The sequence below is a fragment of the Chelmon rostratus genome, chromosome 1 (genome assembly GCF_017976325.1).
Source record: "Chelmon rostratus isolate fCheRos1 chromosome 1, fCheRos1.pri, whole genome shotgun sequence".
Lineage (NCBI taxonomy): Eukaryota > Metazoa > Chordata > Actinopteri > Chaetodontiformes > Chaetodontidae > Chelmon > Chelmon rostratus.
Window position 1 is genome coordinate 30,758,074 of NC_055658.1, and position 14,787 is coordinate 30,772,860.

At 46.2% G+C, this 14,787-nt stretch overlaps 1 protein-coding gene across 3 annotated transcripts in view; it reads right to left on the reverse strand.

Annotated features, from left to right (window-relative positions):
* Window positions 1-14,181, reverse strand: part of tp53bp1 (tumor protein p53 binding protein, 1) — a 20,872-nt gene extending 6,691 nt beyond the window's left edge. The window contains exons 1-19 of one of the 3 annotated variants that reach the window (XM_041936231.1): window positions 13,654-14,181; window positions 12,463-12,550; window positions 12,279-12,360; window positions 12,121-12,188; window positions 11,890-12,018; window positions 11,034-11,085; window positions 10,776-10,945; window positions 9,978-10,104; window positions 9,794-9,888; window positions 9,519-9,703; window positions 7,187-8,342; window positions 5,776-5,892; window positions 5,493-5,684; window positions 5,309-5,375; window positions 4,570-4,641; window positions 2,379-2,652; window positions 980-1,048; window positions 737-889; window positions 394-614 (exon numbers count right to left, since the gene is read on the reverse strand). In XM_041936231.1, coding sequence (XP_041792165.1) covers window positions 394-614; window positions 737-889; window positions 980-1,048; window positions 2,379-2,652; window positions 4,570-4,641; window positions 5,309-5,375; window positions 5,493-5,684; window positions 5,776-5,892; window positions 7,187-8,342; window positions 9,519-9,703; window positions 9,794-9,888; window positions 9,978-10,104; window positions 10,776-10,945; window positions 11,034-11,085; window positions 11,890-12,018; window positions 12,121-12,188; window positions 12,279-12,360; window positions 12,463-12,550; window positions 13,654-13,833 — 3,497 coding nt within the window. In that variant the 5' untranslated portion in view covers window positions 13,834-14,181. Of the gene's footprint in view, window positions 1-393; window positions 615-736; window positions 890-979; window positions 1,049-2,378; window positions 2,653-4,569; window positions 4,642-5,308; window positions 5,376-5,492; window positions 5,685-5,775; window positions 5,893-7,186; window positions 8,343-9,518; window positions 9,704-9,793; window positions 9,889-9,977; window positions 10,105-10,775; window positions 10,946-11,033; window positions 11,089-11,889; window positions 12,019-12,120; window positions 12,189-12,278; window positions 12,361-12,462; window positions 12,551-13,653 lie in introns of all 3 variants that reach the window. The other 2 variants (XM_041936224.1, XM_041936239.1) reach the window with 2 other exon arrangements.
* Between the last annotated feature and the right edge of the window lie 606 nt (window positions 14,182-14,787).

Consider the following 14,787-nt stretch of genomic DNA (forward strand, 5'->3'; position numbering starts at 1 on the left):
GACTCAGCGGGACGAAGGCCCGGGACCCCAGGGTGCCGTAGCCTCTGTCCATTGTGACCACTGACCCTGCCCTGTGACCCCTGTGACCCCTCTGTTGATGCCCGCCTCCCCTCCTGGGACTGCAGACACACAGAGGGGACGAACGGAGCCGGTCAGGTTGCACAGGCACTGATCTGGGGCTACTTTCAAATCAAGAGCCCCCCATCGAATGAGGGACGTCTAGTGACCCCAGACTCGTGCCTGCTGGAACGGGCATCAGTGAGTCACTGAGACATTTGGGTGTTAGAAAGTCAAAGAAGGTGAAGGAGTGACGCAGCATGCAACTGGTACAGACAGATGAAGAGAGAGGACAGAGTGACAACCTGATTGGCAGCGTGGAGGCGGAGGCAGTACCTGATGGACTTGGCCCCCCGGCTGGGCGGCATGATGAAGTCCGGCCTGCTGAGGCCGATGCTGCTGCTGGTTCCCCCGGAGCTGTGCTGCAGGCTGGAGGCCTTGGACGACAGAGAGCTGATGTCGCCCAGGTCGCCAGAGGTCACGGAGCTGCTGCCCGTGCGGCACGGGGAGATGTCGCTGTCCAACACCTGGCAGTCCACCACGGGCTCCTCGCTCTCCTGGTAGCATCAAAAAACAGCAGCGACACTTATTTTAAAGTTTCAGGATATTGTGAGCAGCTGAAGACAGTTTAACTCCTCCAGTCACAGACCAGGAGTGAATAATCTGTTGGTTATTGCACCTCTGAGACTTTGCGTTCCACCTCTTTGCCGTCCTCATAATACACGTCTGTGATGATCCGTGTGATGGTGGTCCTCACTTCCTGGATGGTGCGCACGTGCCTGCGGTGGGAGGGGCCCGTGGTCCTCCTGTAGGACGGAGACTCTCGTTCACCCTTGAAGACAGAATGAAGGAGCGTCAGCTGGACAGCAGTCACAGACACGAGCATCATTTTCCTTCTCCACATACAGCTGAATCTCCGTACCCTGCCAGCTGGGGAGCGTAGCCCCGGTGCATCGAAGCTGGTCTGCTGGGAGACTGTCCGCTGACGGAGCTGAGACACACAGGACAGAGTGATCAACACCACCGTGACATGTGTTCAGACACCTTAACAGCCCAGCCAGCAGCTAATCAGCTAATGCTTTCGTTGTGTTTCTTCAGGCCCTTTAATGCTGAACTCAAAACTCCACTAAACTTCTTCAGGACTCCACTTTTCATTTCAATCAGATAATATAATAAGCAGATTGTATTCTAACAGCAGAAATCTGAATTTGTTCATTTTAAAAACAAATGAGCACCTTTATCAACCTCAATATAAAATTCCTGCAGCATAAATCTGACCTTGACTGTGACTACATTTAAGATTTTGTTGTAATTTTGGTGTCATTTCCTGTGTTTTGTTATTTTTGTGTCAAAGGATAACTTTAGTTTTTTACAACCTGGACCTTATTTCTAGCATTAAATACGACCATTTACTCACCCAGACAACTTTGGTGGCATTTGGAGTCGTTTTGAAGAAATTAGCCCCAGAGGAGCGGCGCGTATATCCGTATAATGCGAGTACTCGGGGCATCCATGCGCAGCCTCTATATAACTCATAATCTGCAGCCAAACTCGTTCATATTCCAATATTTAGTTATGATATGCTGGTGCTATTCCCCTCTGAGCCGGCGGTCGGCTAGTTTAGCTGTAGTTTGGCACAGCTGTGGTTCGTTATTGCGTATTCGTAGCCGACCGCCGCAGAGTTAGCCGTGTTGTGGCTGGCTGCTCGCAGCGCCCGGCGTTCGGTAATGACATCATCCACGTCAGAGGTAGTTGTCTAGAGACACTGGATGTTGATAACATGCCACCACAGGCTCAGAGGGGAATAGCGCCAGCATATCATAACTAAATATTGGAATATGAACGAGTTTTGCCGCAGATTATGCGTTTATAGAGGCTGCGCATGGATGCCCCGAGTACTCGCATTATACGGATATACGCGCCGCTCCTCTGGGGCTAATTTCTTCAAAACGACTCCAAATGCCACCAAAGTTGTCTGGGTGTCTAAATGGTCGTATTTAATGGTACAAATAAGGTCCAGGTTGTAAAAAACTAAATTTATCCTTTAAGTCGTATCAGTGAGATTCATATTGATATACGTCAGCATGTCCCCGTCTGTATTCGGGGGCTCTGGTGTCTCTGTGCAGGCTCCTCTGAACTGTCCATTCGTCCCATTTTCTTAATTAAGAATTCTCAATACGTCTGTGAGTTTTTCCACATCAGTCGTTTCCTGTGTTCAAGACTTTCACTGATTCTGATTAAAGAGGTCACTGTGCCACATATAACATACCATGATACCCGTTCAGTGACCAGTGGCGAGCACCACACAATAACTGACGAACCTTGTTAGACGGACTGGAGGTGATGATGTTGTCAAAGGTCTGCTGGGAGACCCTCTGTCTGGCATCTGTCCTGACTGGGCTGGGCAGCTCTGGAGCTCCAGGCGGTCCTCGCCTGTCCTCGGCATGGTCGTCAGGGCCGGGAGGATCCTTAGAGGTCTCCTGCGCCGCTGCCAGCACTTCCTGTTGTGACGGCTCTGATAGGCTGTTCGGGAGGCTGTTGCAACCCAGCAAGGACGCCTGGGAGCTCCTCTGTGGCGAGGCGAACAGCTCCCCTCTGCAAAGATGTTGAAAGGTACAAATGACGTCTTTCCTCTGGCACCACCGTCAGGACGCACCTTCGATTCTCAGTCACTCTCATTCGAACAGCAGAAACGAGAAACGAGTGGATGAAAGAGAGAATTCAGCTGCAAACTTTAGTAAAACGACCTCCCTTTGTCAGAGCGGAGGACAAAACTACCCCTCACTGCTCCTCCTGTCCCAAGAGAGTATGCAAAAAATAACCATCGTCCCAACACCAGAATTAAAAAGTAGGTCTCTCTCGCTTTCTCACACACACACACACACACACACACACACACACACACACAGCCAAAGTCCTATTCCTGTCTACTAAAATACATTACAACAGGGGAAAGCTATTCATACTTCCTGTGTCAAACGGACATGTGAGGCTCCTGCAGGTCAGACGGTGGCGATCTCAACAACAGAACACACACGATGAAAGTTTAAATTACAAACTGCTCAGATGAAATGAGCCGTCCTGGTGAAAACTGTGCGAGCCAGATCACCGCAGTCAGCGTTCCTCAAATCCTACACATGACGTTACAAATGTAAACCAGGTGTGTGTGTGTGTGTAGTTTGGCGGTGAAGAGACACCAGTGACATTCTGGCCCTTCACAACCACAATATTCAGTCGGTTTTCTGCAGGTTTACATTTGGCATTACACTAGGGGTGCACGATAGTTATTGGACCGATAACGGGAAATTATGACGTCATTCCGATAAGTCCGATATCATGACGAACAGCCCCGATAACATATGTGTTTTTGTCAGCACGGCAGTGCCTCACTCCCACTATGAGATCCCGAATGGCCTGCAGTGAATGCTGCGTTCAAGTGACGTTAGCATAATCAGAAAAACTCTTTCTCACTGGGAAAAATCAAGAATACCCCCTCATGCCAGAAAACAACTCGATAACTTGGTCATAATTTTGCTAGTTGCTGACTTGAATTAACATTCGCAGTATTTTTCCACATGTTAAACATAAGAAATTGAAACATGAACTTAAAAAGGCCGGCCGAAAGAATGACTACCAAAAGAGGGAACGGGGGAATGTACGTTACACCTTGAATGCAGCATGCGGCACAGCGTGCTTATGAAAACAGAGTTCAGACTTCTTCAAAGTTTCCCAAGAAGACAGTTTGCTGGTTATTCGTAACAAATGTTCCAAGTGAGTTCCACAATGAGCGAGAAATTGCACGAGTTTTATTACTTCAAACCTGGTCGGCCACCTGAAACATAACCACCGCTTTGATGGAGTTTGGAAAGCGTATGAGGACGCCCGGCCTGCTAAAGACGCTAACGTTAGCAAGCCAGCCGCAAAGAAGCCACCGGGACTGACACACGTCGGCGAGGCTTTCGAAAAGTCCAAGAAATTTGCCAAAGATGACCCACGGGCTAAGGTTATTCAAGATTTAATCATGGACATGATGGTGCTTGACTTACTATGGACTGCCCTTCTTCAGTTTGTTTACATAGATAAGTCTAAGTAAGGGATAATGTATCTTTCTTCAGAATAACATAGAAGCCCGATGCGAAGCGGTGGGGTTTATTTCTCCATAGGAACCTGCTCACTATATGTTATTCCGCTTAGAACATGGCTTACTACTAAAGCATTCAATAATGTAACATAAAATAGTGATTAAAACACATTTTATTGATTTAAAATGAGCCTACTCGTCTGTCACATCTCTCACTGCACGGTGGCTCTGAAAGTAAACACATACGTTGCGTAGCAACCGCCTCTCACTGTGCGCCGCTGTTTTTGGTTTTGTTTGTGGTATTGATGTCATGATGTTAGGTATATGTGTGTGTTATCGGTTATCGGTATCGGTTTTAAAAAACAGTTATCGTGCATCCCTACATTTCACACATAGATGCACTCCTGCGCTGTAACAGTGAGTGTGCTTACCTGACAGGTGTGGTGACCTCCTCTGCATCCTGCTGTCTGTGCACCTGCCTGACTCGACTGAACACTGACGGGCTGCCGGGACATGAAACATCAGCATTACTCTCTCACCTTCACAACTCGCACAAAAACCTCATGCAAAGCTGTTAACTAACTCATCAATCAATGAGTGTAAAGTTATGTGTCAGGGGTCAAAGAGGTAAGAAAATACCTGAGGATGCATTAATGTGCAGCAAACAGGGTCCACCAATGTGCTTTTTTTTGCTGTTTAAAAGACTTTTTTAGCAATATGAGGGACTCTACAGCTGAAACAGCTCATCAGGTGTTTGACTGTGGGCTGAGGATAAAAAACAGCTTTTAGTGAAGGCAACTTAACAACTTCACCAGCGCCTGTGTCTGCCTGACCTCAGAGTCACTCGGTGGAACGCCCAAATCATTTTTCACATTCACACACATTAACTGTCACTCGCACACGCCGTGAAAGGCCGTACCGAGTAGGTTGAATGAATTAATTCTAAATCAAGATTCATTTTTCTGGATCAGGCTCAAACCTGATCCGGCCAAAGTAGGCTAGCTTGTCACATTGTTAACTAGGTTACAGCTCCTGTCCTTTGCAGGAGTGAGTGTCAGACTTCTGCACAGGACTGTTCAGATTTTGAGTAAAAGAAAAAAAAGGCTGAACAGAAAGCAGGAAAAACACTCATGAAGGAATTCAGCCGGTGTGCATAAAGAGAGAGGTTACCTGGCTACAGCCTTGGCAACAGCGGTAACCTTGACCCCAGACCCCTCCTCTTCTGATAGCGCCGGCTCTGGAGATAGAAATGCATTACTGAGAGGGTGACGAGCGTATGCAGCGTCGCCATGGATACCATCTTGTGAGTGCTAAGAAGATGCGTGTGAAAGCGCGAGGGAGGAGCGGCTCTTACTCTGCAGGCTGAAGCGTTCTGAGCTGCCCTCTTCCACAGGAGTCACCAGCTTCATCCTCAAACTCAGCTTTCCGTCTGCTTTTTCCGCCGTGTCCTCCCCGCTGTCCCCTGACACGATGTCGCTGGCTGCCATCGCCACATCTGCAGAGACGTCACCCACCACGTCCGACTTTTCAGAAAAGGAAGTGATCTCTGGAGAAAAAAACGGAGACCGTTGAAGGAGCTCAGCATGCGCTCATGTTGTGCTACTTGACCTTTAGCGGACAGGTGAATGTGAACCCACCAATGGGAGTGCTGTGTCTCAGCGTCTGCTTCAGCTGGCTGATTAGAGGGGGCGTGGCACCCACAACAGGACCAATCAGCTCTCCTTCTTTAGGAAGCGTGAAGTGGAAGGAAATCTCTGTCATAGAAAAGCAGAAACGGAGTCAGATCGATTTCAGTGCATGTTTCCTGTTAAAGCAGATATCCTCCAGTCACACTGAGTCTCTGATGACCTCTCACATAAACCCTCCTCCTCGAAGGAGACTTTGCAGACCAAACTTTAAAGATGCAATGTCAACAAGCACCAATGCTGCAAAGAAATCCCTGTTGAATCCCTGTAAGACGCAGCATTATTATATTATTATATTAGTAAGAAAAAGAAAAAGCTCCAGAAATCCACAAAACACAAACATTCAGAAACATATGATGGGGCATTGCTCGAGGCTTTAAAGATACGTCCGATTTGTTACAACTTTGGTCTAATTTTCATTGTTTTTGCCATCGTTTCTGTAGTTAATAAAGTTAAATTAATTGCTGAGATCTGGCAGTGCAGCGATATTACTAAAAAAAATGTAGTTTTGCTCTGACAAGGTTTTTAAAAAATCCTCAGGATCAGAAAACAATATGTGGCAACTTTGATCTAGTTGTGCACAATCTTTCTGTGCAACGATGGATTACTACCTACTGCATGTCAGGGGAGCTCACTTCCTGTTTTACCTCCTAGTAAAGTGGTTTAGATAATCAGCTGAAACAGTCGTTTATTTCTGACGTTTCATCGTGTTCCCTCGGCTCAGGAACGACTCCGGCTGGTACAATGTTGTCATAACCAAAAGAAATAACAAAAATTAAGATCCATATTTTAATAAACCTGAATTATCCTTTCAGGATCTGGTTTACACGGCTGCACTCGAGCTGCCAATGACATTTATTCAAAGAGCAAAGTGAGAACTGTGGGAGAACCATGTTTGTGCCTTCCCATGATTCACAAACCTTTTTGCTTGTGACATGATATGAAGAAATACCTATTTATTATATCACACGTCTGTCACTGCACTACATTTGTATGTATTTTCATGTGGAAGCCTTGATGTGCAAGACAAATTCTCAGAGGGACAAATGAGTAATCTTGAATCTTGAACGTGTGATTCCTCGTCATGTTTGTGAGTTCTGAGCAATTAATTTAACAAATTATTTTTCCCTTTCAAATGGCTTCATTAAATTCTTTATTTAAGGCCTGGGAGGATGCAACTAGAGTATTTCACGAAGAAGAAGCAAATACTGGTGAAAAGTGCTTCAGAATGTGTCTTTTTCTTTTTCAGGACCCATGAGATTAATCTCGTGGCTGCCTGTAGGGGTCCCGCCCCTCAGTTTGGGAACCACAGCTTTTACCTGCGTAGTGGACGTCACTGTGAGAATTTCTGTGGCCAGCTTACCTCCTGAGCTGTCACTCAGGCTCTTGTCTTTGTGCCCCTCTGGTTCGGGTCCCGCCCTCTCAGTCTGGGAGAGCCTATCAGAAGCCACGTGCACCATCTTTGCCGGAGCCTGGGACTCGTGGCCGTTAGTGGAGACTGTCCCTCTGATTGGCTGAGAGCTGTTGGTCTTTGACTGCAGCGTCACGTCTTTCTGAGGCGTCTGAGAGTCTCTCTCGCTGTCTGTAACAACGATGACACTGTCCTCTCCTTTGTCTTCGCTGTCCTCCTCCATGGGCTCAGGAGACAGCAGCTGACTCTGAGAGAGAAGCAGAGCCATTCCCGAAGCCCTGCCTCCCAACGTGCTCTCCTCCTCCTCCTCCTCCGCCTCCATCAGCACCTCCTCCTCTGCTGCTTCGCCCCGCTCACACTCATCCATCGTGTCTTTGACTGGCTGACTGTTACCAACATTTCCACAAGTCTGCGACAAAGATTGGACGGACTGACTCTCGGCAGCCCCCCCCCCTCTCAGGTCGACAGAGCTCTTCACCACATCCACAGCAGACGTCTGACAGATCATCGACTGAGAGGGCAAACTGCAGGGCGTGGTGTCCGAAGGCGTCTCCTGCACGCAGCTGTTAACAGTCAGATCAGAAGAATCAAACTTTGCTTGAGAGCAGGACACCACGGCAGCAGAGCTCGCCTCTTTGCCGTCACTCTTCTTCTCTTTTACATTCACATGTTGTACATTCAAAGAAGTCTTTTGGTGCACGTCAGACTTGTGCGACAGATTGGGCTTGGACTGCTCGTTCTTGGCACATTCGCCGCGATGCTTTGGTGATTCAGCAGAGGTGGAAGCTTCGGAGCCGGTGGCAGTTTGCGACTCTGTCGGGATGCCGTTGCTCTCGGCCCTCTGATCGCGGCGTGAAATCACAGAGTCGCTGGTGTCGACGCCGGGCGGCTCTTCCAGCTCCTCTATCTGAGTGGCCTGGCTGTCCTCCTCAGCGTGCTGTGAGGTCTGCTGAGCTGGCTGACTGCTCTCCGTGTTCTCAGAGAGCTGCAAAGGCAAAGTGAAAGCAGCCGACTCCTGATGCTGAGACTGTTTATCAGGAGGCGGCGATGCCGTCTTCTTATCTGACTGCTGTGGGCTGTCCTGGCTCTGCGTTGGGACAAACACGTCCTGAGGAAACAAAGACACACATGAAACATCATGAATCACGGCTGCAACATAACTGTCATTACAGATTACCCGGCTGATTATTATTTACAATTAACTGATTAATCCCTTGCTTAAAAATATTAGAAAATAACTTCCCAGAGCCCAAAGTGACGTCTTTAAATAACCTGTTTTGTCCGTCCAACACTCCAAAATCCAAATATACTGAAATTAATCTGATCTGAGACAAGCAGAAAATTCTCATATCTTGAGAAGTTGTAACCAGTGTGTGTCCAGCACTTTTCTTCATTAATGACTTAAAATATTATCAATTATCGTAACAGCTGACAATTAACTGTTGCATCCCGACCAAGCGCAATGAAGCAAGTCAAAAATGAACAGATTAGTGCTGAAGGAATAAGTCAATTAAGCAATTAGCTGAACAAAAACGAAGACGATTCATTTATCGAGCGAACCAGTGTTTCATCGCTGTTAAAGGATAACTTTCGTTTTTTACAACCTGGACCTTATTTCTAGCATTAAATACGACCATTTACTCACCCAGACAACTTTGGTGGCATTTGGAGTCGTTTTGAAGAAATTAGCCCCAGAGGAGCGGCGCGTATATCTGTATAATGCGAGTACTCGGGGCATCCATGCGCAGCCTCTATATAACGCATAATCTGCAGCGAAACTTGTTCATATTCCAATATTTTGTTATGATATGCTGGTGCTATTCCCCTCTGAGCCGGCGGTCGGCTAGTTTAGCTGTAGTTTGGCGCAGCTATGGTTCGTTATTGCGTATTCACAGCCGACCGCCGCAGAGTCAGCCGTGTTGTGGCTGGCTGCTCGCAGCGCCCGGCGTTCGGTAATGACATCATCCACGTCTGAGGTAGTTGTCAGGAGACGCCGGATGTTGATAACATGCCACCACGGGCTACAAATAAGGTCCAGGTTGTAAAAAACGAAAGTTATCCTTTAACTGGACGTCTTTGGGTTTTTGACTGTTGATCAGACACAACAAGAAATTTGAAGATGTCACTTTAGATTCTGGGAAATTAAGATTTCCGACATTCTACTCAACAATTAACTGAAATTAAATTAAAATTTGGAAAATCAATCATTGAAAAAAATGGTGTTGCAGCTACAACCACTAAGTAAACGATTAGAATAATTGATTAAAGAAATCAAAGTACATACATGAGAGAACTCTGGCTGGGAGGGTAAAGAGAGAGTTCGCTCTAACATGAAACCAGGAGAATTCTGGGATACGGGAGTAGAGGCAGATGGGTGTGGCTTAGAGGCGGCCTCCGTGTCCATCGGCTCTTCTTTTTCCCCTGCTCGATTTTCTGGGGGCAGTGAAGTGTCCATCGGCTCGTCAGCACCTGACGAAGCAAATTAATTTTAGCTCAATTTACCAGCTGACTCGCTCGCTCGATTTAAATCCAGTCATTAAAGTAGGTCAAGTCATTTACCGTGTTCATTCTCTGGTCCAGTGGGTGAGCTGGGAACAATTAAAGGGGTGTGGGTGAAGTTGTCTGGGGTGGGGGCAACGTAGTCGACAGAGCTCCTGCGAAAAGAGGCAAAGAGAGCAGAACATGAGCTCGCTGTCAAAGCTTTCTGGCTTGTTTGCGGAGTCCGAGCACTCTCGTGACTTACTGGGACAGACTTTCCTGCACCAGCGTTCCCTGTCCAGACAGGTGCAGCAGTCGCAGGGTGTGGGCCGGTGTCGGGGAGGGGTCACCCTGCTGCTCTGGCTCAGACACCGTGCTGTCTACTGCGGCACCTGCGAGGAGCCGCCAGGAAGCAAACGAGACAGAGAAAAAGACAAGAGTCCAACTTTCAGCTTGTATGAACCAGTTTCTGTTTGACTGATACGACTGTGCCTTCTGAATGTGCTTTTGAGACTTGAAACATTTTATTTTAGTCAAAGTTTGGTTATTTCTGTTTGTGCAGGCAGTTCAAAGAGCATTGTTATTTGTGCTGCATGTAAAACAAGTTGATTTTTACACATAATGAAACAACTGGGAAACTGGGCTCCCTGGAAGGTTGGAAAAACACATTTAGAAACATAAAACACGGCAGTACGCTTAAGAAAATGGTCAGAATTAATATAAAGTGTACATGCACTGTAGTAAATAGGCTGTAACTAAGAGAAATGCCAGCATGCTCCTTTAAAGGGTAACTGCACCCTCAAACTCTGGTGCATCCCTCCCTCCCAGCGTATTTTAAAAACAGAGTGAGGGAGCAGCGACTGCTGGAGGCCTCGTGGCTCTGCGGCGTGTGATGCTCGTGGTCAGGGGACCCAGCAGAGACCGACTGACCAACGCTCAGTGTAGCAATAAATGGGGTTAGTTTCATCGTGCTTTTCCACGGCGGCCAAACAAGATCTATATGATTATAAGTGCAGTGCAATAAAATAATCAAGCATCAAGTTCCCTGTATGCGTGCATTTACCTGTCTTGTCAGTTTCAAACAGATCCTCCTGCGAGGACAGGATCTCACAGTCCTGCTGGTCCCGCTCACCAGAGGCCTGCAGACCCTCCGAGTGCAGCAGAGCCTGGACGCTGAGCTGCCTGCCCGACTGACCCGGAGACTCCAGTGAGCTGCTGGAGCTCACCTCAGATCTGGAGGAGGAAGGACAAACACTGCTCAAAGCAGAGTCACATGTGCACTCTAATGACCGTAGAGCTGAACCAGCGCATGGAGCTGTACCTCACTGCTTTGCTGTCCTGACTGTCTGAAGTCCTGGGGCTGATGTTCTGCTCTGCTGGTGATGAGAGGAAGACATACGTCAGATTGACTCGTTAAGCCGTTTGATGTCAGTATGAATGCTCTGATCAGATATTAAATAATTAACTGCAGCCAGCTGTCATGCCACATCCAGTGGGATTAGGAGTCTATTTCTGCTCTAACCCACACACACTGTTCATGTATGCATTTCACCAGCAGCACCACGGTGCAAAGCCATGAGTGGTTCCCCTGGAGCAGGCAGAAATGCCATTTAACGCTTGTTATATTTCATCTGTGCATCTTGAGCTGTTAAGAAGTTACCTGACAGCTGAAAACGCAGGTGTAACTGCAACCAAGATGCTCCGGAGCCACAGATGACAGTGACAGTGACACCACCACAAGCCTCCAGAACATCTTCAGAGATCTTTGTCACAGTTTGTTCAAGTCTCTGAACTCCACTGGAGAGATGGACACATTCTTCCCAAAGACGTTCCCTCATTTGATGACGATAAAGGAGCACATCGTCTTACCGTCACTCCAAAGTCTCCCAGAAGTGTTTTGTTGAGGTTTGGTGACAGCCATAGTATTATGACTCACATCGTTTTTATACTCATTAATCCAATGAGTGTAGGGTTCATCTTCATTTGTTATGTTTCTCCACTCATTTATTGAGGACTGTCCTTCATTTTGTCACCCATCAGTCGATTCAAATTGAATTTCTTAAATGACTCGGGTACCAGGCCTGACTGCAGCCTTTTAAATATGGAGTCATGTTCTCTATTAGAGGCCTAAATGACAATGAAATACAAAAAGCATCTATAAATAAATGCATTCAGACCTAATTTGGGGCGTCGCTCACTGTTCGGCTGAGGTACGATGCAGTCTTCTTCCTCCCGACTGTTCACCACTTCGCCACACACATCCTGACTCTGAGAAAGCTCGAGAAACCCAAATTGAGAGGTTCCCTCTGAAACACAGACACACAAACATCACTACTCTTAATAACACAAGGTAATATTTCATTCTTAAGAAGTGCTATTCTTGCTAAATACGTGAGAAAGGCTCCTACCCTCAGACTGAATGCAGTGTGTGGTAGAGTCAGCTCCAGATTCCATATCAGCATCCTCTGGGGCACACCTGAAAGAACAGAAAACAAGAGTCAGAACACTACATCACTGTCCAACCCCGAGCATCATCAATCAGCAAAGACGTCTGGTCCACACATACTTCCTCTTGCTCGGAGGAGGGCAAATGTTCAGAACTTGACTCTCTTCCTGAAAGGCTGAACTGGGATTGGCCGCTGTGATGCCTGAATAAAGAAAACATCACTGTTGTTTTGCTCTGTTGGGTTTTTACAGGGTAAGTGATATATCTGTACATGTCATATTCATGTGGTTAGAAAAGCACTGACCGGGTTCAGCCTGGTTGTTACTCTGGGAGCTCTCTGATTGGCTGTCAGTCTGAGAGTGCCTGCTTCCAAGAGGGGAGGATATCAGCTCCTGGAAAAGGACAAATCTTCACTAGTTTCACAAAGAAACATACTGGCATGTCAGATTAATTTGAATTTGTACAAAAATACCAGGAATAGCCAATCTGTTGTCATTAGTTAGGTTCCCTGTATTGTGATGGTGAGTTGAAGTTCAGACTCAGGGGCTGTGGTGAGTGCAGTATGTCTGTGTACTAAACAAGCTTTTCAAACCACACAGCTAACAATGAATGACAGCGATTCACACTGATTTAAGGGACGTCTGGGTGCTTTGTCTCAGTCACCAAACTCCAGCCGGCAACAAGATTTTGTTATGTTGACAGAAAATTAGATCAAACTTAAAAAAAGAACAGAAAAGATCAAACTCTGTTTGGAAAGGCTGTATTTTAACCTCTCTGCTTCCTCACTAGCAGGAGGGAAGAGGTTTTAATTTCAGCGATGAAGAGCAAAGAATCTCAGAGATATAGATTTGGCAGCAGGACCTGAACCCCCAAATCCCAAACCCCAAATAAATGTTTACAGGAAATGTCAACAAGCTGGCTGACCAGCAGTGTGGAATGTAACTAAATATTTCTACTCAAGTACTGTATTTAAGTACAGTTCTGAGGTAGTTGTACTTTACTTGAGTATTTCTGTTTTATACTAGTTTACTACTCCACTATGTTTCAGAAGGAAATATTGAACTTTTTACTCCACTACATTTGTTTGACAGCTATAGTTTTTTTATTTTTCAAGAATATTTGGAGTAAATGCTTTTAATATGTACTTATAACCTCATCATATAATATAATAACAATAACAGGTGCTGTTGTTTCTGCATGACTACTTTTATTTTCAACACTTGAACATTTTGCTGATAATACGTGTGTACTTTTACTTATGGCTGTAGGGGTTTTACTTGCATTGGCGTGTTTTTACTTTGTGGGATCGATACTTCTACTGAAATGAAGAACCTGAACACCTCCTCCACCGCTGCCGGCCAGTGTAGTTGCGTGTCCCGTTGTGCACCCTTCATACAGCACACATCAGTCTAAACGGTGGTAAACCTACTGCAGCAAAAACTATAAACTACTCGAGGCTGTTAGTAAGATCGGATAAGACCTGTTTGCAGCTCACCAGAACCGGACTGCGAGCGGTGGGCTGCAGGCTGGAAAGGCGGCGGGCCAGCAGAGCTCGGTAGCTGCTCTCGGGATCGTCCTCCAGAGCGACGCTGTCCGGCTGAGAATCCTCCACGATCAGACACGGGTTCTCGGGCTGAGGCAGGCTGGAGTCCAGTTCACTCCCACCGGGATCCATGAGTTCAGGCGGAGGACAGGAGACGGGCTGTTGTTAGCTAGCCAAGCAGCAATAAAACAACGAGGGGGGTCACGTGACACCACAGCCGGTTATTGTTACCTGACGTTAGCTGTTAGCTAAAGTTAAAGCTAGTAGCTAACATTACTGCTCCGCCCAATAACAAAGCGTGAGGTTGCAGCCCGGTGAAGAAAGTGCTCCGAAGAAGCATCCGCACACACACGGAGCCTCGTGTCTCACATTATAAGTCAGCAAGTTCACACTGTTAATTCATGTCTTTAATTATCCAGCGGCTGCTTCTTTTCTTTAGAAAACATTCACAGCCGCCTCAGCTCCGCTCCGCTCCTCGCGGCAAAACTCGCCGGAAGTGATTTCATTGGTCAATCGGTGCGATGACGTCACACGAGAACGCTGATTAGTTTTATGGTTGCAGCGTATTTTTTTATTTGGTTTCTGGGACCTTTTAATTTGTAATTATTGCTAAACCTCACTTCGAAATGCTTTATTCATATATTTGATAATAAGACACAATAACTAATTCTTGTATTTTATAATATTTTTGTTTTTAAATGTAATCAAATATCTTTATTTTGCCATTTATACATATGCACACAGTGTACTTTCAACAACTCATGTTTACTGTAATTAGACATAAATAATTTTGAAATTGATTTTCATTTATTTCCATCATGTAGCACATCATACAGGCTGTAATTCTATTTTACATCATGTTTTGTCCTTCTGAATCTACAGTGTTAACACCCTCTTGACTATTGTAGATCGTCTTCTATTTTAAATGATAACGATGCTTTAAGGTTTGCCATGTTATACTATAAGTTTAACACACTAATGATAAATCATGTGAAAGAGAAATCTAGGCCATTGTATTCCATAGTGGGATCTCAGAGACCTTCAGAGGTCCTTGAAAGACTTTCAGGGACTCCAACAAAATGAGAT